At 45.9% G+C, this 26,370-nt stretch overlaps 1 protein-coding gene across 1 annotated transcript in view; it reads right to left on the bottom strand.

Moving 5' to 3' along the window:
* Nucleotides 1–23,502, bottom strand: part of FASN (fatty acid synthase) — a 36,072-nt gene extending 12,570 nt beyond the window's left edge. The window contains exons 1-28 of the mRNA XM_042833246.1: nt 23,396–23,502; nt 18,296–18,442; nt 17,378–17,530; nt 15,927–16,100; nt 14,834–15,034; nt 14,287–14,409; nt 13,606–13,721; nt 13,266–13,400; nt 12,171–12,630; nt 11,650–11,837; nt 10,803–10,992; nt 9,854–9,948; nt 9,321–9,455; nt 8,829–9,032; nt 8,046–8,161; nt 7,435–7,610; nt 6,646–6,837; nt 6,292–6,372; nt 6,015–6,200; nt 5,536–5,715; nt 5,106–5,309; nt 3,743–4,053; nt 3,207–3,596; nt 2,544–2,708; nt 2,189–2,307; nt 1,930–2,084; nt 1,335–1,538; nt 288–438 (exon numbers count right to left, since the gene is read on the bottom strand). Coding sequence (XP_042689180.1) covers nt 288–438; nt 1,335–1,538; nt 1,930–2,084; nt 2,189–2,307; nt 2,544–2,708; nt 3,207–3,596; nt 3,743–4,053; nt 5,106–5,309; nt 5,536–5,715; nt 6,015–6,200; nt 6,292–6,372; nt 6,646–6,837; nt 7,435–7,610; nt 8,046–8,161; nt 8,829–9,032; nt 9,321–9,455; nt 9,854–9,948; nt 10,803–10,992; nt 11,650–11,837; nt 12,171–12,630; nt 13,266–13,400; nt 13,606–13,721; nt 14,287–14,409; nt 14,834–15,034; nt 15,927–16,100; nt 17,378–17,530; nt 18,296–18,422 — 4,931 coding nt within the window. The 5' untranslated portion in view covers nt 18,423–18,442; nt 23,396–23,502. The remainder of the gene's footprint in view (nt 1–287; nt 439–1,334; nt 1,539–1,929; nt 2,085–2,188; nt 2,308–2,543; nt 2,709–3,206; nt 3,597–3,742; nt 4,054–5,105; nt 5,310–5,535; nt 5,716–6,014; nt 6,201–6,291; nt 6,373–6,645; nt 6,838–7,434; nt 7,611–8,045; nt 8,162–8,828; nt 9,033–9,320; nt 9,456–9,853; nt 9,949–10,802; nt 10,993–11,649; nt 11,838–12,170; nt 12,631–13,265; nt 13,401–13,605; nt 13,722–14,286; nt 14,410–14,833; nt 15,035–15,926; nt 16,101–17,377; nt 17,531–18,295; nt 18,443–23,395) is intronic.
* Nucleotides 23,503–26,370: the final 2,868 nt, after the last annotated feature.

Genomic DNA, 26,370 nt, shown 5'->3' with positions numbered 1-26,370 from the left:
AAATCAGTAACGCATCCAACACCAAAACCTTTGCTTATACAGAAAGAGCCAAAAGCACTAGATGGAAAAAACCAGTGCAAATCATTGCACAAAACAACACAAAAAACAGTGCTGCTGTCAATCAGATGATTGAGCCAAATCTCACAGCTGCTCATGAGACCAAAGTTCATATAATTTCCCAGAGTGAGATCTTCGTGTCTTCACGTCAGACCAGGGTTGTCACCAGCCTCAAGCAGCAAGGCAAACCTTATCCACATACATAAAACAGAAAACAGAAGCTAACCTACCAGTTTTCAGGCACTTCCCATAGAAACCTCTTGTCACAGTCCACCACTGTAGCCAGCCCTTTTGCTGGCAGCAATCCCATCACTCTCCTTCCAGCCAGGTCCCGTCCTGAGAACTCCATGCCCAGCATGCACTGCTGCAACGTCCAGTTACCTACAAGAAGGTAAAGGTCTTTTATCAAGGAAAACTTCTCTTCTAAAACCCTTTGGACAAGAATTTCCTAAAATAACAGCCCTTGAAATCCAGAACCCTAGAGACAGAAAGAGCCAGGATTTACCTATTATGTACAAAGATCATTAGTTACCACAGTTAATTTCTCATTAAAGAGAGCAGCAAAAAAGGACTGAATCTCTTACTCTCTACCCTTAACAACACTGCTTTAGTTTCCAGCTTTCATCTGAGAAATCCAATCGAAATACCCTGCTCCAGCATTTTGTTGCTCTTTGGAAATACATAAATAAGCATTAACCAGAAAGGACAAACACAGAAAATAGCTTTACAGCAAAACCTTTTCTTCTGTGTTTTAAGTACAGCCTGATCTCACTCATGAAGGGAAACCCAGTCCTAATCAAGCAGCTCATATAAGAGTCTTACTTTTTTTGGCTTGTATTTAAACAAGCATTAAAACCATTAAACAAGCCTTAGAGCCATTTTGCAGACACTACACAAATCCTTACAAGATCAGTCTCCAGTCTGTAGACAGGAGATCCTACACCTTGCCCTTTCTTTCCCTAAAAGCAAAGTATGTCCTGCAGCTGCCAACTTCCTCAGCTCAGCACGTATCTCACCCATCACCAGAATTTCCATCAAAGATGTTTCACCTCACACTTGATATCTATGCAATGGGGTTAATAATCTTTCCTCCCAGCAAACGTTCAATGACTCTGCCACGTGAGAAGTGGGGCCATGATCCTGAAGCAAAGCCTATACACTTCCTCTCCTAAAGTGTACTTTCTTGCTAAATAAAGCCTGATATATACTTTAGCCAGTGCATAATCAGAATTACTGAAGTTATATGAATGAATTCTTCCAGGCTAATCATAACCCACCAGGGATAGCATCTGGAGAAAGCTTTCCTGTTGCCAGCATAATGTCCCGGAAATTGAGAGATGCATAGTAAACTTTGCAGAGCTGAACATTCGGATTTGTTGTTTGGAAATGGCGGAGTGGGGAAACAATCCAACGAAGGGAAGAGAGATCTCCACGAGTCAACACGTTTATATAAGCATATTCTGTCAGCTCCTGAGGCTGAGCTGCAGAAGGAAGAACAGAGGAACTTTGCACACATTGACACACACACACCCTTTCCAGAATTAATAATCTCCTTTCATCATTGCTACCCTCTCCTCTATTTGCTCTCCACAAATCCCATTCTTACCCTGCAATTCTACCCATATCCTAAGTACTTTACTCCTCCTCCTGGTACCAGAGCATGTTATTGTTCAGTCTGAGTTGGAACAGAAGAATTTCAAGTGATCCTTTATTATTAACGGTTGGACTGGATGATTTTTTAGGTCTTTTCCAACCTTGGTGATTCTATGATCCTATGATTATTATTAACAGTTTAAAAATATGAAACAATAGCTACTCATATATCTAGAGTCTGTTCCTCTAGGCCCTGCAAGTGATCCTCAAAGAAGGTACCTTGCTGCAACGGGAGATGCCTGAAGGAACCCCACTTTCCATCACGATACACATTCATCACCAGATCTCTCTGAATCATCTTCTGCATCTCCAGGGAAGAAAGACTTGTGGGTGGGACAGCTGATGAAGGGCTCAAGTTGGAGACGAACACGCACCTACAGACCAAGAGTTGACATTTCGCTTTGTTTTGTTGCGAGCCTGAAAAGAACCTAACAAAACATCTCGTCTCCAAGCGTGACCCGTGGGCATGATTTCATACCTGATTCTGTGGCCTTCTGCTTCCAGGCGAAGGCAGTTCACCATACCCAAAATTCCAGAGTTCCCACAATTGGTGGCAGTCAACCACACAGGCTGCTCTGATGAGTCGGCCAAGATCTCCTACAGGACAAATTCCAGATTGTTTTACATGGAACCACAAAAGGAAATGTCCCTTGTATCCTCACAACAGAGATGAAAAGGTTGTATTTCAAGCCAAAACAACTGAACAAACACAAACTCTTTTTCCTCCTTCACTCCCACCATCTCCTTCTCTCCCCTCATAACACTGCTAAATTAAATCTCATTGAAGTGTAAAGATTTGGAAAGCCAAATATCCCAAACACACAAATTCTCACCTTTAAGGAGTCAACCCACTTATAATGAGTGTCATCTACTGGCAGAAAAATGGGTGTTTTGGCAGGGGATTGCCGTCGACACAGGAAAATAACTGAGCCAAAGAAAGATCTCTTCATTGCAACCAGACTCAGTGAGGCCTTGCTGAATAACTCCTCCCACTGTGCCTGTCAGATCAAGTACAACCAGAATTAACAGAAAAGTAAAAAACAGAATCAATTAAAACTACAAGTCACCACCTGTACTCCATGCTGAGTCTCCCCCAAAACCACTTCACCATAAATAACAGGCCATCCAACCTTCTTCCACTTGCTGACATCAGTTTTGTTCTGCCTCAGCACAAATATGCATTTGATTTGCATTAGACTATTTTATGTTGTGTCTGAACTATTCCTTCCTCCCTGAAATATCCTCAGAATGCAGTAGAACTAGCATCCCAAAGTCCTGGCTAGAATACCAGTCTTACAAACAAGCAGATACTCAAAAAAAACAGAATAGTAACCACCCTGTCAAACCCCACACAGGATTTGAATGTATTGCTTTCATATATTCCTACAGAGAGCCTCAAAGTAAAGGAACATCTTAACATTTATCAAAACAAAGCATGCAAGCAGTAGACTCCAGACTAAGCACTGAGAAAGTATTTGAGCTTGCAGGTCATTTACCTGTGACAGGAAGCCGTGCTTCTGCTGTAGGTCTGGACTTGTAAGAAAGCTGACAATTTCTCCAAGAGTTTCCTCTTTAAGAAGGGTGTGCAGCAAAACAAACCCTCCTTCTTTCACTGCAGCTGCTAAGTTAGAGATGATTTCAGTTGTGTTCTCTAGAACACTTGTTGAACAGTTGCATACTGCCAGGTCAGCATTGGTCAGATTTCCAGAGGGGAGGCTAGAGGGATCCCACTGGCTAAAGGAGATTCCAGCATCATGTAGCTCAGTTTCATTAGCTGAAAGAGCTTCAGGGGTGCAGTCAGTGGCAACGTACTCCAGCTGCAACAGGGGCTGAGTATTCAGAATACTTGGGACACGAGAAAACAGACGTCCACTTCCTGCCAGAGCCTATGAGAAGGAAAAGATAGGGAGAGAGGAAATCAAATTAAAAATGAACAGTATTCAGAATTATCACTGGAACAATAGAAGTAATATTAAGTTACTGGGAGGCCTGAAAACTTCAGGTATGGTCCCATCCCAGGCTTTCAGCTAACCTCCACTATTTTCATCCTGTGACTGGTTGTGTTCTCCTTTGCCACGTCTAGGCAGGTCTTCAACTCTGAAGAATCCAGCAAGCCATTGAGAAGGGGATCATCCTGGAGGTGCATCTTCTCCTGAGTCACAATCTGTTCCAGCTCAGAATGTAGGTTTCCGTTCAGTTCCAGACGGCAGATTTCAGTAAGGATATGCTGAAGGCCCTTCTGTGTGGGTGGGGACCCTGCAGCAGCCCCTTTGGTTTCTAGGCCATGGATAACCAGTTTGACACCATGCAGTGCCATCTTAGCTTGTAACTTCTGGATCAGGCCTGCAGAACAGAAGAAAATAAAGGAGGAGTCACGTTTCAGATAATTTTTTCCTCTTCCCAAGGCGAGTGTCTCCCCCTGCTTTTGCTCAGCTGATAAGCAGCACAAGGCACAGCACCTTGTATCACCAGCCTAGTCACAAAGACACAGTGCACGTCTTTGTCTCTGCACCTTCTCATAATCACAGATCACACAGCAGCTGCAGCCCCCAGACAAGCAGGCTAATGCCAAGGCAATCTAAACTGCCAAAACTACACAAGAAAAGGCTCCAACTAAAAGAAGGCATCTAACAGAAAGTCTCTGATGGGTGAGAGCTTTAGGCAGCTGTGGAGGAAAATACTGAGTTTCCACAGATGCTAAAGTCAGAAGATGATTTCTGGCTTTATAAATAGATGAAAAAAACCAGCTCATCTTGAATGAGATCAGCAACAAAGATACACTTCAGAAGGTGATGAGCAGGGAACAGCAGATGTTTCCCCATCCAAAGAGCACTGTTCTGTGCTACTGGTTTCAGAACAGATTCAGAATCTTCGATTCTGTTCTTGTGGCAAACGCAACTTTCTTCAGCATGTCTCACCAGAACACTTTTCCTCCTGGGGTATACTCTTGTGCTTATAATTAAATGGGAACAGACATGTCATCTGAGCCATCTTTGCAAATAATAGGAAAAACAAACACAAAAGAAAGCCAAAAACTTGAGGAAATAGGCTTTCTTCACAACGCTTGAAGTAAGACAGGATTTCTCCATAAAGGAGCTCCATAAAGGAACTGATTTCTGCCTCTCTGCTTATAGGGAGGGTTCTGCCATCTGACACACTGACTGATACAGAAGGGTGGATGCCCATGTGCATCAGCTTTACATTCCAGAGGTACCTGAGGCAGAAGCAACTTTTAAGTTTCCAGCAAGCACGCATAGGGCTCTTCACGAAGTCTTGTACAGAGATTAACACTATTTCTTAAGTGTTCTAAGTATTGAAGTGATATGAACATATTCTCTCAAATCTGGCAGGCTGGAAGATTCCCCTAGTGTGAAAACAAACCCACCCCATCCTACCTTTGCAGTGCTCCAGGTAGGCATGAAGCTGGGTGCTGGAAGACAAGCAGTCACTCTCAATATAGGGAACAAAAGAGAATTTTTCCAGAGTGGGAGAGATCCGCTCCTGTTGTCGCCGTGGTGCCACAGAGGCATGAAGTCCATTGATCTGAACACCTCCTGCTTTGAGGCTATCAAGACAGCGGTCAACAACAACATCAAAAGCTGAAAGACAGGAAATAAAGGTAAATTTGCATCAAACAGTCTAAGGACTTTATTCTGGGTGATCATATAAACAGCAGGTGCTACATCAGACTGTCACAGAGGGATCTGTAGAAAAGGTTGGAGAAGAAGAGGGGCACCTACAGTCCATCCTTACTTATTAGGAATTCATACATTCACACACAACACTTGAAGCAACGGCTAAAAGCCCAAGCACAGAAGACATTACCCTCTATGTTGTCCTGGTACTGGTACACCTGCTCCTGATGAAGCACAGGGTCAATATACACCGAGCGAATCCTGGTGGGCAAGCGGAGGCTGCGCCCAGTCTCTGCTAAGACTATCAAGTGTAGCAGGGTGTCAAGGAAGGTGACCCAGTTTCCATTCCACAGAATCTTCCCTGCACTTCCTGCAGAAAAAGAAGGGGAAGCCTGTGATTTCATTATTCAATAGATGTGGGAAGCTACTGCTTAACTGCAGCCTGCTGTATGCACCCAGCTTCCCCTGAAAACTCCCATAATCAGTTCTACATTGGAAATAACAGCTTTCCTAATGCCCTGTCAAACATTTAACTGCTCTCCATTATCACACTAAAAATATAACTACTCCATGAAGCATAGTTAGGTGGATGATTAACACAAAAAGACCAAATATTCCTCACTGCACAGTAATCCTGTTCAATCCTTCTTCAACAAAAAGTAATTTTACCTTCACTGTTGCATTCCAAAACACCCTGAAAAGTTGGCCCATAGTTATATCCACGAAGATGCAGCTCTTGGTAAACATCTTCCATCAAGAGGCCAGACTTCTCAGTGACGTTTACTTGACTCTGAAAGTCAGCCAGCTGGTTATGAAAGTTCTTCAGAGCATCATTTTCCAGGAGGGAGATCTTCCCTAACGGGCACAGTGGCAAGAATAAGAATCAGTGTCCATACATAATGGATTTGAGCAGTCCAAAGCATGAACACACACTTCTTTCACTTACCACTCACAGCCAAGTTCCCATTCCCTGACACTTCAAAGCTGTGAGAAGCAGGCATGATTCGTACTTCCAGCTGTGTCGATCCTGCAAGAAACATTGAGGAAGACAGTACTGTGAGGTCATTCATTTCCTCCATCCTCCAGCACCATTTCCAGACTCATTCCAGACAACAAGGAACAGAGATGGCCATAAGATGTGCTACTTGACTTAACAAAGTAGTGAATTCATACAGTCACGTTGCACTCTTCCTTTTATTCTTCCCCCTATGTTTCTCTTCACTTTCTCTTTGCATTTTCGCCCTTCCTTCCTTCCATTCCTTTCATTAGTTTTGCAGTTGTGTCAGCATCTCCTACTTACCCTTTTTGGGAAGGATAGTAGCCTGATGGATTGTAACTTCTTCAAACATAACAGCTGTCTGCTCCATGACCATGCCAAGAGATCGTGCCAGAGTTCGCCAAGCCAGCACTAAGTACCCAGTGGCTGGGTACAGGACTCTGCCATCAATGCAATGACCAACCAAGTAATGGTCAGGAGAGTCAGGACTCACATCTGAGAAAGAAAAAAACATCAGTGTAACAATAGAAAAAAATCTTGTAAACAAGGAGATCATTCACCCTCAACTTCTGTAAGAGATTGTTTGTTTCCCAAACAATCCTGCTTGAAAACATTAACCTCTTAAAACTGCTGTCAGTCCAAAACAGGACAGTTTCCCTCTCTGTTTGTATTCATTTATCCCATTTCAGAAGTAGATCCAGTCTTTTTGAAATTATATAAATAAAAATACATTCTGCTTCAGAATATGGCAAGCATGCTGAGTACCCCTGAGGTATCCTTCCCCTAATTTTATAAAAGCATCAAACCATGAAGGTTGGAAAAAAATCTCAAAAATCAAACTGTTAACCCACTGCCACCACCATTAATTGAGGTCTTTAAGTGCCCCATTTGCATATTTTTTAACCCCCCCCCAAGATTGTGACTCCAACACCTCCTCTCTGGCAGCCTGCTCCAATACATCACCTCTCTTTCTGACAAAATTTTCCTAATACCCAATCCTGAATCTCTTCTGGTGCAACTTGAGGCCGCTATCTTTTCTCCTCTGAGAATTAAAGCAGGAAAAACAAGAACTACAGCTACAGACAAACATACCAATATTGTAGACTGAAGCAGATGCAGAGCCTTTGGAACCTGAGGGAAAGTCTTCAGCTTTTGGAACATCCCAGTCCTGACTGTGGTCCCATTTGATATATGGAGAAATAAGGGGTGTTCCCACAGGGACAGGATATTCCGCAGGTGGGAACAAGTTATTTCCAAGAACGTTTATTCTACAAAGACAAAAAGGATTGAGACAGTTGGAAGGAAAAAAAGGAATTTACAAAAGCTTGGTTGTGTTACTTAAAGGTCAGACAGCACTCATTCTTGGGCTCCCCATCTGAGACATCTCCAGGAGCTCCACAAGCATTTACTGCAGCCAGATCTGTAATTCTAACTGCTTATGAGATGCAAAGTTTATTCATAAGAGCCAGTTTCAGGTTTTCAGATCTCTGGAACGGAATTTCTCTTTGAAAGATACCCAGCCCTAGCAGCCTCTAACCCAGGGCAATGTTTCTTAAGTGAGCATATAAAATACATGAAGCATAGGTGTAAAAGCTGGTTTTTTTCCCACCAAGTTTATTGAAGGAGTATTTCAATACTTGTGAGGACACACACTAAAGAGTAGGCTTGAATTCTGATACCCTACTCACCCCTGTTCTCCTTACCCAGTCAAATGAATCTTTCCAGTCTGTGTTAGGAAGAATTCCAAGTTATTTTTGTGGTCCTTCTTCATCAAAGGTAGAATAGTGCAAGTTGGCTTCAAAGTTCTCCTCAAGATAGCCTGGTCAGAAGTTCAGCAGTCATCATCAGAAGGCATTACTACTTTGTTTCTGTTTTCCCCCCTCCTCCACTAAAGAAAAACTGCTTTCTCACACTACTTCTGCAGTAAGAGTTCTGAGACAGGTGCTAGAATATGCACATTTTAACAGGGAAGAACCAGCACAGCACAATACCCTTCCAGCCACCCAAGAAACTGCATGTCTTGCAAGGAAGAAATTTAGCAGAACATCATGAATATTACATACAAGTCTCTCCCAAACAAATTGCCACTCAGATTCCACACAGAGGGCCTGTCAGTCTTGATTTCTTCCCCTCCGCCCTGCTTTACACACACACTCACCCTATTTGGTCTAATTATGCATTTTCCTTACTGCAGTTTGGAGAGCTAACTGTCAGCTATCTAAAGCACATGACAATGAAAGATGACCACAAACTGAGTGCGTGGATGGGGAAGTGAGAGTGTGTTGGGATCCATTTATTTATTGTTAAACAAAAACCTCTACAACTGGGGAAGATTTCAGGTACTGGAGGAAGAAGATTCTCAGAACTGGAAAGACAACCAACCACAAAACCAAACCAAAACAGTATTCCTTAATTCTTACACCTCCCATCCCCTTCCTTGCAGCAGGACTGATATGGTACAACACTGCCATAATCAAATACAGTACCTGCAAAAGAGCATGTGGAGCAATCTCCACCACAACAGCATTCTCTGGAATATGCTTCAGGCCTTCATGGAACAGCACAGGATTCACCAGGTTGTTCACATGATACTCTGCAGAGGAATTCCTGGCAAGATCACTCTGCCACTGAGATTCAGGGATAGATGTACTGATCCACCGCGCTGAACGAGGTTTAGGGTGTGGAATGACCTGCAGACAGACAAGGAAGAGAGACAGAAGGAAGAGCCAGGTCACAGGTCAAGAGTAACACAGGTAAGATTGAGCAGCTTCACTCCCTTCTTGTGGGACATTTTTCTAATCTTGATTGTTGAGGTCATCCTTCAGCTTAAGGTGGTAAGACTTGACATCTGAGGTCTCATAGACGCTCTTCGAGAACGTTCCTTCCCCTCTTGAGGAAAGGACCCCACTTAACTCATTACAACCAATGCTGAAATGCAGGTACCCCAGCATAAGCACTCTGTGATTCAGCAGCATTACCTTTTTCAGTGCACTGAGCAGTGCTGGTGCAATGGATGCCATGTAATAGGAATGAAATGCAACTCCGGCGCTGCGCACCTCCTTTGCAAACACCCCATCTTTCTTCAGTTTGGTTACAAACTCAGTCACAGAGTCCTAAGAAGAATATAAGGTAACTAAAAAAACAGCTCACAACATTTTTGAGATGTGCTTGAGTTGCTGTACTCCCTATATGCGCTTTAATACTTGCCACTTAAGGGCAGTTGTATCTGTAATGAGGTTATTGTCCTTCTCAGCACCATCATTCATCACTCATTATGCCCATGGCTATATGAATATTCAGCAATCTGTAATTACTACCTTACTGAAGCCATAACGTCACTTCCCTTCAGAGAAACTTGGGGTGTTTAAGCACCACGTCCCCTCCCACCACTTTAACCCTGCTTCTCTTTCCAGGCAGCTGAACCTTAGCTCAGCTTCATTTTTCCTCCAAACTACAACTTCCAAGGTTCCACTCATAGATGTGGCATGCACTGTACTGGTTCCTTGCTTACCAGAGGCCCTGAGACAGTGACAGTGTCCTCAGAGTTGTGACATGCTGGTACCACGTTTGGAGGACAGCGCTGCTTACATTCCTCCCATGTCAGACCTACAGAAGAAGAGTTGGGGTCAAAACAGGGATTTCAAGCAGTGAGCCTCATGAGAGGAGGCAATCTTAACTGCACTTAACTCAGACATCCTCCTTCTACCCAGAAGTGACTCTGCAAAAGCAAAGGACGTTAACCTCATGGCTTTAACACTCTTTATCAGTGGGACATTGAGCACAAGAGAAGGAGAATCTTTGGGCCATCCTGTGGTTGAGAAGAATCTAGCTAGAGACCACCTAGGCAAACTCGCTCACAAATCTACAGGCCCTGATGGGAGGCACTCACAAGTGCTGAGGAAGTTGGCAGCAGTGATGGCCAGCCAGCTCTAAACTGGCTTAAGTCAGCTTAACATATGCAGGATCTGGCCATATGTTTTTCCATAGGAACAAGTCACAGCAGGAGCTTGAGTTCAAAGCCTGATTATGAAAACCATCATGTGCGTACAGCACTCTAAAATCTGTGATATAAATGTATTTGACACTGAGCAAAATAAAGCTGAGTTAGATACATAGTCCTTTATAGCATCAGTTAAAATAAGAAAACAAGGATTCCAACAGGTAACATAGACAAATCCACTGCATTAGACCTGCAACAGCTTTCATCTGAAGTGCTTTACTGCTTTTAATTGACTACTGCAGCACTACTGTTCTCTATTTTTATGATACCAATAGCCATCTTATTTTAAAACACTTAGGTCACCATAAAGCCACAGAGGACAAACTGATGGGATCAAAGCTCAGAACATCCCTGAGTAGTGGAACAAACAGATTTACAGAAACATTGAGTACAGCTTGACCAGGAGAAAGCTTCTTCCTAAGCATTAGGAGGCAGAAACAAGTGCCAAGGGTATACCTACCAACAGCAGCCATCCCTCCTGGGGGCAATTTGGCCTCTTTCACACATCGGCCCCGCCAGTAAGCAGCAAGAACAGCTTCTTCATGACTTAAGGAATTATCTGCATAGCCACAAGCTAGTTCACCCACTGAGTGACCCAAAATCCCATCAGGTTGCAGACCTGCAGCCTTTAGCACATCGATTTGGGCAATCTGCAGGGAAAAGCACAATCAGTGATTCCAAGCAGGTGTAAGGATACAGAACTTTGGACAGACTTTCTCCCTGGCCTCATCGCTTCCCTCCCCCCCAGCAGCACCTCCAGCCTCAATTTCAAAGCATCTCAAGATTCATTGTTTGGGTCTTTCCACTAGGAAGCTGTTTCAAACAACAGGAGGTTGCCAAGAGCATGTTCATGCAAAGCAAGAGCCAAGCCCAGCTTTTCAGTTTACTTTAAAAGCTCTGCCCCTGGTTTACTATGAGACAATGAATCCCCCTTTGACACTCATCCAGAATTAAAGAGACATCATTTAGCTTGTTTTTAGAGCAAATTTTAGAAGGCATTCTATACAACCTTGCTCCTTGGCACACATTTACACAGAAATTCAGACATTCTTCAGTCTCCTGGAAAAACTACCCCACATCACACCCACAGATCTGTTTACATCAACATTTCTGCAAGCATCTTGGAAGCAGCAGCTCCCAAGGGTACAACTCACTCTCCTTGAGATCTCCAACAATTATCTACCGTTTGCTGAGTGCAAAACACAAACTTCCATTAAGTGGTACAAAGCACTACCAATCAGATACAATAGCAGAACGCGCTCCTGTGCCCATAACCCCTCTCCTTCCTCCACTCATTTCAGTCTTACCTGTATAGCAGCTAGCCCAACAAATGCATGGACAGTGTCATCAAAAGTGTTCTCATCTGCAGACAGAAGCAGGTCTGAGACTTTCAGTCCTGTGCTCTTCAAAGCCTCGTCGGAGCGCAATATAGACTGGCGAAACAGATCCAATTTCATAAGGCTCAGGCCCATACCTTTCCACTGAGTTCCCATACCTGCAGGATAAAGCATGAAGAAGTTGTGCTTTGGGAACACTCCACAAGATGGGGTGGACCTCACACACTTGCTTTGGCAGTGAAAGAATCCTAATAATGTACTGCACATTTCCAAACCCCTCTAAGTTACGCAGTGCTTTTCCATTCTCCTGGACTTTCATCAGAAGACAAATAGGAAGCATCAGCTAAAACACAGGAAACACAATTCTCCTATGCATATCACAAGACTGTGTGACAGTTCCTTATGCCAAAGAGCAGAAAACAAGATTAGTGCACAAGATCCAACTGCACAAGCTTCATTACTACAGAAGAATGCAGAAACTGTGGCCCCACCTGAGCAGATGTACCAGAGAGGTCTACCAGATGCTTGGACTTGCTGAATCTCTGTTATGTCACTCTCAGTGCCAACTAGCGTGTAGCCCCTGTAGGGCATGGAAGATACAGGAATTGCAGAGATATCACTGAGCAGGCTTAAAAATGAGCTGCATCCTCCATGTTTCCTGCTTTCTTCAATTAGTATTTCCACAGCTTCCTGTGTTCTGCCACAAACTTGAACCAGCCTTGGCAAGTTACAAGTCTCTTGAGGCTGGCATTTCTTCTCATTTGGCCTCAGAATAACATGAGCATTAGAACCTCCAAAGCCAAAAGAATTGATGCTGACAAGGCCACCTTTCACTGGTGTTGGTTTGCAAACCACTTTCAAGGAGCCATCGTGTAAAGCAGGAATATCTGGATTTGGATCATTGAAATGAAGATTTGGAGCCCACAGCCCGTGTTCCAGAGAAAGAATAACCTGAAAGACAAAACAAAATACTCTGTGTTCCACATTTTCTTGCAACAGATGTTCTTTTGCTGTTAGTGTTCTTCTATAAATGACCGTGTAGCATACAACAAAACATTTCCATTTAAGTTTGTACAGAGACCCTTCACAGACACTAAATTCATAGTGGTACTATCTACTTCACCTAGGCAAGGTTTAAGGCCATGCCTTAAAGTAAGTGGTTTCAAGCTTAGCTTACAGATCCTTCCTAACTGAAAAGCTACGCTAGTCTTGCTTTAAAGTCTTGCCTGGCTGCTAAAAATATCTTCTTTCTCCTCTTTCAGATAACACTGCTGTCAATAAAAAGCTATCAAACAAGCAGGGACAGTAGCTAGCTCTCTGCTAAGCAGTTTGGCAGCTATGGCTGAGATGACTGCCTGCTTTCAGCAGCAGTTAGTAGGTTGGTTGGTGGCAATCAGTTTATTCAAGCTGGTAGCCTTATCCCACTTGGCTCCTCACCAACATGAGAGATGGAGGAGACAAACAGCCCAAAGGATTAGCTACTCTTTTGGCACTGAAAACCCCAAACTTTTATCTTTGCTTGTGGCAACCTCCCACCTAAGTCCCTTAGCCCTCCGTGCTTTCCCTCACCAGCCATGCGTTGTTACCTTGGCTAATGCAGCAAGCCCAGAAGCTGGCTCTGGATGACCCATGTTTGACTTGGTTGATCCAATTAACAGAGGCTCTCTCTCACACTGGCAGAAGACATTTACAATGCCATTTACTTCCTGCGGATCTCCAACCTAGCAAGAAAACAATCAGAACAATTAATACTTTCAGAACACAGCAGAAAAGAAAAATCTAAGGAGTCTGTAAAATCCAGAAGTAAAAGAAAGAAGTGCAAGTCCTTCATCTTCACTTTGAAAGAAGAACAGAATAATCTCATGGGAAAGCGTGGTAAGAGATGCAGGGGAAGAAAGACCCCAAAACCAAAAAGCCCATGCTGACCTTGGTGCCCGTCCCATGAGCTTCAACATACTCCACATCTCCAGGCTTGATACCACATTCTCTGTACAGAGAACCAACCAGCTGCTGCTGCATCTCTCCAGATGGGAATGTCACACCTAGGACCAAAACCATCATCAATTCCTCTCCCCCACCAGAAGCTTCCTGTTCTGACTCAGCACCATTCAAAAGGTTGGAGCTACAGAAGAAAGCAACATTTTTTTCAAGGCTTTGCAACAAACACAGGCAGCCCCTTGGACCCTTTGGAATAAGAGCCAAAGAACCAGAAGTTGAACTAAACCAATGACTTAGAGTGCCACAGGAAGATACCCATCAACAGAATATGCTGTGTTTATGGTGAGCAACACTTGTGAGACTCGGCATCTCCAGGAGTGAGAGAAGCAGGACAGTAGCAGAAAAAGAGCCTTCCAGTCACAGTACTTATCATATACCCTGAGGAAGACTATGCTAGCAACAGGACTCTCCTGTTACTCTCCACTTTCATTTGTTTCCCAAATAGGGTCCTGAACTTTGTATTATCAAAGTTGAAAACAAACAAAAAATCCAAGCAAATTAAGAACACACACATCTAATAACAGAAAACCCACAGCATCCCTTTTTTGATGAGAGACTGCAGACTCAACAGTTCTGCAGGTACCTCACTTTTCAGAGACGAAGACTTACCCTGCTCCTTAAAGCCATCAGTGTTACTCCCAGCATTCACTATGGTGGCATAGATGCGTTTAGCCATGGATTTCTTGGTCAAGAGCACAACAACAACAGCTTCAGAGCGACAATATCCATTTCCTGAGAACAGGGACAGAACATGTCATGAGTCTGTTCAGCATCAAAGCCACCGCACACTAAGGTCACTTTGCTTCTGACCTACTGCCTCAAGTACATTGCTTTGGAATACAATAGATATGTCTGCTTAAAGAATTATGTCCTAGACTAATGTCCACCTCTCATCGCAAGTGATGAAAGAAAGCCTCCATCTCTGGATGGAAACTCTCTCCCCCTGGCACAGAAATAAATCATACAATTTCTTTCCCACAGGTAATTTTCTAGGCTTAAGGGAGCATGCAACACAGATAAAGCCCATTCATGTCCCAAGCAGAGCACCTAAGAACAACTGGACGAGTTACCTGCACCGTTACTACAGCATTACACCACAGACCCAGCAATAAGTTCATCTCCTACTGCAAGGTAATTCTCCATGGTAATGCCTTACCTGAAACATCAAAAGCCTTGCAGGCACCATCAGGACTAAGCATGCCCAGCTTCATGAACTGCACAGAAGTGTTGGGCTTCAGCAGAATGTTGACCCCTCCTACCAGGGCTGCACTGCACTGCCCGTGACGAATTGCTTTATAAGCATTTTCTAGAGCCATGAGACTGGAGGAGCAGGCTGTGTCAATAGTCAAGCTTGGTCCTTAGGAAATAAAGAGGGAGGAAAAGGGTGGTTGTTGTTTGTTTGTTTAAATATACTGCTAGTTTTCTAGAATTAATCTCCAAAGACTACAGGATAGGATCGCGGGACAAATGCATTAAAAAAATATTAAGTAACCAGAACATTACAGGTAATCCTTATACGCCAGGGGACAAGATTTACCACTTCTCCTGCTTGCCAGTTAGTAAGAGATTTGTAGGAGATAAAAAATAAAAAATACAACAAACCCACACAGTTTGGCTTTAGGGATACCTCTCAAACTTTCTTCTTTATCTCCATCAACTAAAAAGACGTGACAGCATCATGTAGGCAAATAACACCCCTTCCCTACTCCCAGCAGTAGGAAAAAAAATAATAATAAAAATAAATCACTCCTCCTTCCTCATGCTATTCTTGCCATGATCTCTGCTCTCCGGAGTGATTCCCATCCCTCTGTCTTCAAATGCAGACACAATTCAAGCCACATCTACACCTTTAGTCAATTTCAGGCTGGTGCCTCCCCCATTTCTCTCACTTTATTCAAAAAGAGTCGCCTCTTCCAGCCAGTTTGCCTCTGGGCTTGCTGACTTCTACAGTTCAATAGCAAATAGCAGCCTAAAGGCAGATAGAAGATCTCCTGAGATCTTTCAGATGAATCCCAGCTACAGCCATCTTCAACAGCTGAAGCACAAAGCCTCATAATGGTTCTCAATACACAGTTACATCACAGTTTTCACTACTCACATGCCACTTTACAGCAGTTGCAGGCTGGCTTCTCATCCTAAAGGAATCTCTGTCACCATATCCCTGCCACTCCCCCAGAGAAACAGTTGTACAACCATGCTGAAATTGCACTTGCTGATCAGCAAGTATTGACAGGTCTGGGGGCACTTACCTGTAAAATCATAAAAGTATGAAATCCTGTTGGCAAGCATAGCACGCTGGCAGCCAGTCATACTGTATCCCAAAAGCTCTTCTGGATCTTGGCTAAGGGCTTCAGCAGCTTCTGAGCCACTTGCACCAATCCATACACCCGTGTCTGTGCCACGGAGGGCAGTTGGATTAATGCCTGCAGGGATATTGGAAAGTAGGTTACAGCTGACAAACTCATCATGAGAGGAAAACCAGGAAAGTATCAGGCACAGGTGGCACCAAGTAACCAAACACAACTTTATACTGTCCCTTCCAGGCAGGCCTGCAGCATTGCTCTCTTGCTCATAGGTGCCTTTCTACCTGCTTCAGTAACAGACCTTCTGCAGAGCTCCTGCTTGTTCAAGCTGTTTTTCTTACAACAGTTCACCAGAACTCTGCTATTGCCCAAAACATACCGTGCTCTGTATGTGAGTATACACACAGAAACACAGACACGTGTGTGTATAAGAGATAGACAGCTTTTCAACTTAGATGGGCATGGCTAGAGTCTTATGTAGAAGTGCACAACTATGAAGTCAGATAGCTAAAAATCAAACTTCTAGCATGAAGAAAAGCAGACAGAAAGTTAGACAGCTGCAGCACATGGGATGTCTTGAGCATACAATACCTCACTCTGTACACAAGTAAAGCCCAGATATGAAGTATAAGAAAGAAAAGAAAAATTCCTGGGCACAAAAGCCAACAAGTTGGAACAAGAAATAACTATGCTCTAAAAAACTGCAAGGAAAACTCAACTTGTACTATTCTCTGCTGTTCCTTCCTTGTGCTGCAGGAGTTCTGGAGACAAGCAGATTATTCAAGCCTTGGGACAGAGGCTCAGCAGCAGAGCAGGAAGCGTTAATTTGTTGTTAATGGTGAGCCAGTTACAACTTTTTCCATGTCTTCTTATATTCAGACATGAAATTAATTAACACAAAGAAAGAACTTCTTGGCTGTGTGGGTATGTAACTAAAAAACGTAAGGCTTTAAGTGAGAGAAAGGAGGTTCCTGCTTCTGGAAGTAGGATCTCCACCATACCTTCTGCAGACCAGGGATAAGAATTCTCAGGGAGTCATCTTTCCTCTGCCCTACAGTTATTCCTGAGCAGGGATCTGTTACAGAATATTACAGTAAAGCCAGAGTGTAGGGATTGCAGGGACATCAACATACAAAAAGCTCTCATGCTGTTACTGTTCAAATGTTTCTGTAGTAATGGTTCCACTGTGTGAGACCAGTGGAGATTCTCTGGCAGTCGATGCAGATTTCCTAGTTCAAGCTCTGGAGAAAATGGCTTTTGTTCTAACCCTTGTACCAGCTCTTTGGTCTCCTGTCTATTGTGAGGGCTCTCTCATTAGTGATCACACAGGTGCATGTCTCCTGCCTGGAAGCAATACAGCAGACATTTCCCTCTTCAGCTATCCATCCATAGCTCACCTCCATCCAAAATAGCTTCATAAGAAACTTCCAACAACAAGCGAAGCTGAGGATCCATTGTATGAGCTTGTTTGGGGTGGACTCCAAAGAAGGAGGCATCAAATTTTTTTATGTCCTTGAGCTTTCCATTTCTTTTGGGCAGTCCATAAATTCCTGAGAAGAAAAATGTGACACCATATCACAGATTGCATCAGTTTAGAGGCAGCTACCAGCTGACACAGAGCACAGGATGACCACAGCTGATTCTCAATTACACATGAAACATTACTTTCCAACTGCAGCACTTGGAGTGCTGCATAAAACCTATCTACTTGTTTCTCTTAATCTCATCTGGAAATTAAAACGCTGCATACTAAAACAATTGTGATTTTTAAAGACTGTTCTGGATATGGCAGCAAAAGGTACCTGTCTGATACTAAGCATTTGAACCTGATAAGATGTGCCAAGCACACAGACTGACTCGGTGGTTCCAGTTAGAATAAAAACAAAAGCTACTTTCCGCTTCTGCATATCACTAGCTTGAATTCAGAAGGATAATCAGACAGAAAAGAACGTTTTAAGAAGCCACAAGTCCCAGACATGGAGTCCCCCAGCTACTTCTGAGCCCAGAAAAAGAGCAGAGAAGTCTTACTGCCACAGCTACCAGTAGCAGGTCCAGGACTCACACTGCACAGCTGCTCTGCCAGAAGCATGCTTTTCCCTGGAAGCAAACTACGTATTATTTACTAGCCATGACTGTGGGATATGACTATAAAATGCATTACTTAAAACCTCCATAGAAGCATTTTGTTCCTGGATTCTTCGGTCACATATCTGAAATTAATTACAACTCTTTAGTGGGGTTTTGCATCTGATTCATCTTTTCCTTCCATGGGCAAATTCCTCTGAGCTCCAAAAGGAAAGGCAATAAGTGCTCACCTGGTTTCCACCTCCGATCGTCCTCTGTGACCATATCAACTCCATTCAGCAGGTTCTCCCAAAACTCCTGCAAGTTCTCAGATTCCGGCAGCTTTCCTGCTATGCCTGCAATCACCACGTCTTCCATCTCCAAACTTCTCTCTGTTACTGAGATCCGAGAAAGCAGTAAGACTTGTAGGACTTCACGCAGAAGAACAGCTTTCCTGCCTTCCTAACATGTTGTGACAAACAAGTGGATTGCTGGGAGGAAACACCCACACAGAAATAGCCTGTGGAGCCTCCAGAACAAAAAGATATCCCAAATAATCAAAAGGACTGCAGGATTTGTGGAGACTGTGGGGATGAGAGAACTGAAGGAGTGCTGGGCCCTGAGAACCAGCAGCTCCTACGGGAACAGGTCTACCTCTAAAGGAGCAGCTCTGCCTTTGGTAAAGTCAGCAGAGAAGAAAGATTAACATGCTGGAGCGGAGGTGGGTGGGGAAATTATGAAATACATATAGTAAAATACATAATTACAAGGCAAACCTTGCAAGCAGCAAAACAAGTTCTGCGATCATTCCAAAGCGAAATGCTAACTTAAAAATCAATAATCAAAAAGCCTGGTGGAGGAAACAGGAGGAAAAAAAAAGAAAAAAGAAAAAAAAAAAAAAAAAATCATCAGATGGAAAAACACACAAAGATTCCAATGCAGCTTAGTGCTGTTTTAAATACCTGACATGAGAAGTTTTATATGCAAAACATTTCATAGAGCACTGAACTCTTTGCTGCTGTATTCAGGAGACTGGGAAGGAGGAACCAAGTGCCTGGGACAGAGAGGGCAGCTTTAAAACAAGGGTTGGCAGAAAGGACCTGGATTGTGTATAGGGGAATACCTTAGTGATAGTCCCAAGGAACAAGCATTCTGAATGCCTGTCCTTTACAACACAAGAGAGCACCATTCCACACAGCACAACCAGCCATCTACAGTATGGCTTGAGTTGGAAGGGACCCCTAAAGGCCAACTGGTCCAACCTCCCTGCAGTGAGCAGGGATACACCCAGCTCCATCAGTGCTCAGAGCCCCATCCAGCTCACAGCACAACTGAGAGCTCGTAGCACAGTCAACGCACACAACTTCTTCTGCATTACATTAAAAAAGCATTAACTAAGCAGAAAGGAGGTGAGTTAACCTGATGTTCCAGTTAAGCTCACATTATAGTTAGCAGACCCTGCGTAGACAAGTGAGATGCATATCTGTTTTTCTCCTCTATGTACACACGTGGTTGCATGAGCAAAAGACATAAGGAAGTATTGTGAATGCTAACTAAATCCTTCTGCTAAGTAGAGGAAAATATCCTCCAGAATTGACATGTGGGATTCTTAAGAAATTAAAAAAATAATTTAAAAAAAAAAATCACAATGAAAACTGGGTGCTGTAAGTCTGCTTTAATAGTCTTGAAGGAAATGCTTTGAGATGGAAGACCTGATGTGGGTTTCTGGTGCAGATCATGCTCCACAGGCCACGTGGGCTCTTCCCAAAAGCACTGCTGGGGCTTGATCTCCTCCCTGTAGAACAGCATCACTGGGTACTCCGAGATAAGTGCTTGGATGGATAGCTGCTTTTCCAACCCAAGCAGTTTCATTTGGGAATGTTTTCACAGCCTCTTTCAGATACTGCTGGATTTTCTGAGCAAGACATAGGCCTCAACTGGCTCCCAGCATCACACCTGCCTGGCGACAGCACAGCCCTCTGCTTCACCCAGCTTTTAGGCAGTACAGCACACACACACCATCCTTGGGATCCCTCATACTCCTCTTCCCTTCGGCACGTATCTCCATTCAGATCTGTGCAGTAATTGTGGAATTATGCAACGCTCTGAGGCAGAAGAGCTGTTACCTCACCCAGCCCACTCCTCCTGGGAGCAAAACCCAAAGTGCTTTCCAAAGGACATCTGGGATTTCTCAGCCTTGCGTCAAATACTGCAGACAACACAATTTCCATCCCACACTAAGCATTCACTTAAGAAGGGAAACAGTAAGGCTCAAGTGCTTAAGTCCTGAATGGGAAAATACACCCCAAAAGCAAAGCCAGCGGTACCAGGCCCAGCCTGCTCTGCTCTCCCCTCACAAAGCTCTATTGGATCAGTGCTACTGTTGGGGTCCCCACCATGCTTGGAAGACTCAACAGAAGCCCACAGCTCTGCTGTGCACCCAGCAGTTCTGCAGAGAAAGAATGGATCTGGAGCTCACAGGCCAGGTGTGATACAAGAGCCGCACAGCTCGGTTCTATGCCTCACCTTCCCAAGCGCTGATCTCTAAGGGAAGAAAAGCTGTGTGTCAGAAGACTGAAACCTCACATCTGAGATTGCCCCTGCCTCCAGAGCATCAGAAGAGCTCCAGGTATGGCCAACCCCAGCACAGCACTGCTCTGACACAGACAAGAAGCGGAACCGATCGTCAAAGCTCTTTTTGCCAGCGTGGTATCAGCACAGTTGAGCAAAACTGTGCCAAAGGCAGCAAAAAATAAGATGCTGTGGTAATCAAAAATGCCGAATAAAGGCCAAGAAGTTAATTTTAGCTGGGTAAGTGGACAATAAGAGCCACAACGTAAGGATTTACGTGCACAGAGAACTGGACGAAGAGCTCCAGATGCCTGGTTATGGAGCCAGCAGCACACACAGCTGAAGTGGTTTACTGCAGAAAACCAGTGGGAAGAGAAGGAATCGTGAATGAAGCAATCCTTGATTAAACAGTGATTCAATCAGATGTTACAGCTACCCATGATGTCCTTGGACATCTTTCATGAACAGGTGTGCTATGTTAACGTCTGACATTGCCCCCAATGGCACATTCCAGTGCTTCCATACAGCCAATGCTCACTCTTCTCTGTAGATCCCTTTTAAAGTATTGAAGTATTTGAAGTCACTGACAGTGCCGGAAAAGAAAATTCTTTCTACAGCTGTTTTAGAGGTGATCTGATATCAGGAAGTATACCTAGGGAATCATTCTCATTACATTTGATAAGCAAGGCAAACAGCAATGGGTCAGGGAAGGAGACCAAGAAAGATGGAGTGATAGATGGGATTCTCCAGTTCCTTAAGGCTGCGTTTTGTTGGATCCAACCAGACATCCAGTACCCATTTTCTCCTGTTTTCCCTGTGATTTTCATAGATAAAACACCAAAGCCTTGAATGTACCAGCAGCAACCTCGTTTAGGCATAAACTATCACCTCAATGGATTTACACAATATCTTTTCTTGCAATGATATTGCGTTGCTGACTCATTCCATTTGAGACTAGTAATAACTAACCATCCCTTCTGGTGTTATTGACTAGTAACAGCTTTCATCATTTTACACTCGTGCTCTGGTTATCTGCCTCCCACACTGGCTGCCTGACAAGGTGGGCTTGTTCCAGTACTCTAAACCAAGAAGAAAAGAATCATTCTGTTACCACCGTTTCTAGCGGCTCAACAGCTGAGATTATAGGAGAGGAAAGAGGAGAGGACAGTTCAATTTCCCACGTGTACCCAACTCACCAATCTCCAAGAGAACAGTTTTCTTATTCTGCTCTACCTCCATTCACCTGAGGTTAAGTGAGTGCTGTTGGAAGGGATGAAAAGAAAGCACAGAGACAACGAAAGAAGAGCTCCCAAATCCTGTTTTGCTTTCACTATGGTGGAACAGAATCCTCAGCATCACCCCTGTGCTACTGACTCCAGGCAGCCCCGACCTGCTGGGATCTCCCAACTGCTCCTTCAGCACAGACTGCAACCGAAGGTTTGCTTCCTTAGCTCACAAATCTGACTGCATCCCAGCCCAGCTTTCCTAATCTCCAATTATCATTCACAAAAGGGACAATTAAAACTACCATTTCACAGGAGCATCTCTTGTAGGGAGCTGCAAGGCCCGTCTCCAAAAATAAAACTCCACAGAACAGAAGCAAACAGGGAATGCTTTTCATTTTGTTGGGCTGATGTCAATCTGTGCATCACAGCTTCAACTTCACAAAGACCTTTTCACTATCCCTTCCTGCTTGCAGGCAGGATCTGTACCATCGGCCACGACACAAATGGCAAAGCAGCGGTGCGTTTTAGTATTCAAAACAGCACTTCTTATCTGGAAACACAGCCGGGTTCAGGACTGCTGTGTGAGAAAGGCAGGTGAGGTTACACTCACAGAACCAATGCAGCCCTGTTGATTTCCCAGCGATCAGATCTGAGTTATACCAACTGAAGTCTCCAGCATACCTCTTTATAACCGCTCTCCATGTAGAGCCTTTGTCCTCCAAACTCACTCACTAAACGCGGCCTTCCAATGCCTGCCATGATTTCCAGTTTGCCTCAAGAAGGGCAGAGCTCAGGATGTTCACCTTTTGTTCCAGTGGATCGAGATTTTCTTTTTCCCCCCTTTCGTTTTTAAAGCCTCCGAATTATTAATATAAATGGGTGCAACGCAGCTCCTTATAATAAAGCTCTGAGCCAGGTAAAACCCGTGCTCTGGAGCTGGAGGAGTACAGCGGGTTGCTCCCCCTATGCCAGGAAAGGAAAATGAAATCCGAGCGGGGACAGAAGGGAGAAGACAGCAACCACGACCCGGATGGAATCACAGCATCCAAAGCAGAGCGGGGTACAATCAATGGGTTATAAATAATAATAATTAAAAAAAAAAAAAAGTGCGCGTGCGGGGATGCTGCAGCTATCGGCCCTCCTGAGAGCCGCACGCATCGCTCCCCGCTCCTCCCGTGGCCTGCAGTCGCACCGCTCCGCGTCCGCTCAGCACCGCCCGCCGCTCCGCACCGCCGGCTCTCGGCAGAAAGGCGAGCGGCCCTCACCGCCCGCGGCCCTCCGAGGCTCTCAGCCCGCCGCCAAGATGGCCGTGCGCCGGCAGCACAATGCACGGCTCGGCCCACAACCGCACCGCCCCGCCGGCGGGGAGCGGCCTCGGCGCCGCCGCGTTGTGCCGCGGGAGAAAGGGAACGAAGGGAACGAACGAAACCGGGAGACGCGAGGCGGTCGCGCGGAACCTTCTCGTTCTCCGGTGGGAGGGAACCGCACGGGGCCGGCCCGGCCGCGGGGCGCCGAGAAAGGAGCGGATGCCGCGGCGATCCCGGCCGCCGGTACCTGCGTGTCGCGGAGGTTCGTGCCGGGAGGATCCGGGCGGGGCGGGGCGGCTCTCCGCGAGGATTCAGGCGCTGCGGCGGCCGCCGGTGCCGGGCTGCGCACGGCCGATGCTCCGCACTCTCCTCACTGTCTCCCTCTAGCTCCCACCGCTATTTAAGCAGCCACCACCTCCGGCGGCCACGCCACATGGGCTGACGGTTTACTCCTCGCCGCAGTCCAATGAGAGCCGGGGCAGCGCCGCCCTGAGCCGGCCCCGGGGTGATGCCAGCCCCTGCCCGCCGGAGCCGTTCCGAGGGAGGGGGAAGGGAGGGGAGGAAAAGGAGGAAAAGAAGGGAAAGGAGGAGGGGGTCCCGAGCGCACCGGGGCGGACCCGGGAGGGCGCCGAGCCGAGCCCCGCCCCGCCCCCCGGCCGCGTTCCGCCGTTCCCGAGCGCTCCGCCGCCCCGATCCTCGCACCGAGGGGGGCTGGGGGAGGCGCACAAAGGGAAAGGGACGCGCAGTGCCGGGCCGGCACCCAACGCGGAGGCGGGGAAGAGTGGGCGAGGGCGCGGCCGTGCCAATGGCGGAGCCCGTGGGGGTGTTGCTAGGCGATAAGGCGATGTGGTGACTGCGGAGGGGACGGCCGAGGCCGCCGCCGGCGGAGCGAGCGGCGCTGGGCCGCTTTCCGGCGGTCGTTCACCCCGGCGGAGCGCGGCGCCGAGGTTACCGCAGGTCAGCGGGCGCGGCGGCCGGGGATGCGCTGCCCCGTGTTGCCCCGGGCCGCCCCGGGCCCGCCGCCCCGCTCCGTGCTGACGCCGCGGTGGAGGATGGGCCGCGGCGCGGATCTCTGTGCTTTTCGGTCGGCAGAAGCGGTGCGGAGCGGCGGGATGCGGGAGGCGCCAACCTGCCGGCAGGGCGTCGCTGCGGGTGGGCTGTGAGGGTCCCGGCGAGTTCTGCCTTTCTATTGATCAGCTGGAATCATTTTGTATAGGCTCTCGTTTCTTTGCACGAGTCGGTCGCAGCCGAGGTGCCGCCTCTCCACGCTTCTTTCCCATCTGGTTTTTAGATCAGTGACCGATTTGTGAAGTATTTTGGTCATAATAGAAAGCTATGAGAATTTCCCCCCTCTATTTAGTGCACAGCTCAACCTCCCCACAGGATCCAAGTGTTATTGTCATCTTATTTATTGTTATTATGCTTGTTGTTAATGTTCAGCACACTTAGAATCACGGGATGGTTGGAGCTGGAAGGGACCCTAAAGGCCATCTGGTGCCACCCCTGCCCTGAGCAGGGGCACCCACAGCTCCATCAGTGCTCACAGCCCATCCCTGCCCTTGGCTGTCTGCAGGGATGGGGCACCACTGCCTCTCTGGGCAACCTGTGCCACTGCCTCACCACCCACAGTGTAAAATCTTCCTTATATCCATTCCAAACCTCCCCTCTTTTAGTTTGATACATTTCCTCCAGTCCCATCCCAACAGACCCACTGAAGAGTCTGTCCCCATCTTACAGCCCCTTTAGGGACTGAAGGCCGCTCTCAGCTCTCCCCAGAGCCCTCCCTTCTCCATGCTGCACAGCCCCAGCCCTCAGCCTGCCCTCATAGGGCTCTTCCACTCCTGGGAGCATTTCTGTGGCCTACACTTGTAGACGGTGTTCTTACACTTACCCTAAAACAAATGTGCAACAACTGAACTCTTTTCCCCAGGAAATTAGATTGTTTCAGTCAAGAGGTATCAACAGTTGCCTCAAGGAAAGCTGTTTCTCAGGGAACCAAATAGATTAAATTTGCCCTCCTGGGAAGAGCTCTGCAGGACCAGGCATGCCAGGTGACACAGAGGGGAAAAACAAAACAGAACACCCCCAAACAAACAAACAAACACAAACAAATCCCACAAGGAAAACGACAACTGCATTTTTGAAGCGCGCAGTGCATGAGCTTATCTCTGCCATGGAGGGAATGTAAGTCATGATTTCCAGTCTCAGATGCTCTGTTGCAAAGGTTGTGGAACAAACTGCTCCTTTTCTAACAGCACGTTGCTTCCAGTGCCAGCTGCAAATGCACAGCATTCATTGCACTGCACAGCTCCATGCACAAAAAATGTGACAGTGGGGGAAAAAACAAATAAAGTGTAACCTGCAACTGTTAAAACCTTTGGAATTTACACATGGTGCTGTAGGAATAACCAGTGAGAGCTGAAACTGTGGTGTGATCTGGGCCAAAATTCTTGTCCTTGTTAGAAACCGCTCTGCTTTGAGCTACAGAAAGAGCTCATTCAGGGCCTGGTTCAGGGGAATGCATCGTGTTGTTCCAGCTCGTGAACAATGTCAAACCTTGAGTGCAGTGATGGGGTTTTCAAACAATTCAATGATTTAGGAAAAAGCTCATGAGGTCCCTCAGCTCTCACAGTGCCTCAGTAACACCTCAGTGACGTAAACTGCAGGTTTAGGTTTACGGCTGTGATGTTGTAGCATTTGGGTATGAAAGCAGAGTGTTTTCAGCAGGAAGTAAAATAATAAATGATGGTTCAGGTTGTTCTCAGGTCGGTTACTGCCACGCTGCAGGTGTGAGAGGGCACGGCTGTTTGCAAACAGCACAGGGAAAGAAGTGCTAAAAGGAAAAGAAACAAACAAACGCTCTTCCTTTGTTAATCCTGTTCAGATTTCACATCTTTAGCTGTAACTGAGAAGCGTTATTCATTTAAGTGGCACTGAGACCACTCCTCATAGCCCCTCCTGGTGCATAGCTGCCTGCAGTGCATTGCCCAGCACCGTGGGCAGATGGATTTCAGACATCTCCATGGGGAGACACTCTGTAACCTGTCAGGCCAATCTGCTGCAGTACTTATCCATTCAAAAGGGTTTTTCCCCCTTCCCTTCCCTTCCCTTCCCTTCCCTTCCCTTCCCTTCCCTTCCCTTCCCTTCCCTTCCCTTCCCTTCCCTTCCCTTCCCTTCCCTTCCCTACCCTCCCCTCCCCTCCCCTCCCCTCCCCTCCCCTCC

The sequence above is a fragment of the Centrocercus urophasianus genome, unplaced genomic scaffold (genome assembly GCF_019232065.1).
Source record: "Centrocercus urophasianus isolate 14NV4802_14NV808 unplaced genomic scaffold, USGS_Curo_1.0 seq_41, whole genome shotgun sequence".
NCBI lineage: Eukaryota > Metazoa > Chordata > Aves > Galliformes > Phasianidae > Centrocercus > Centrocercus urophasianus.
This window is presented reverse-complemented; position numbering and strand designations above follow the sequence as displayed.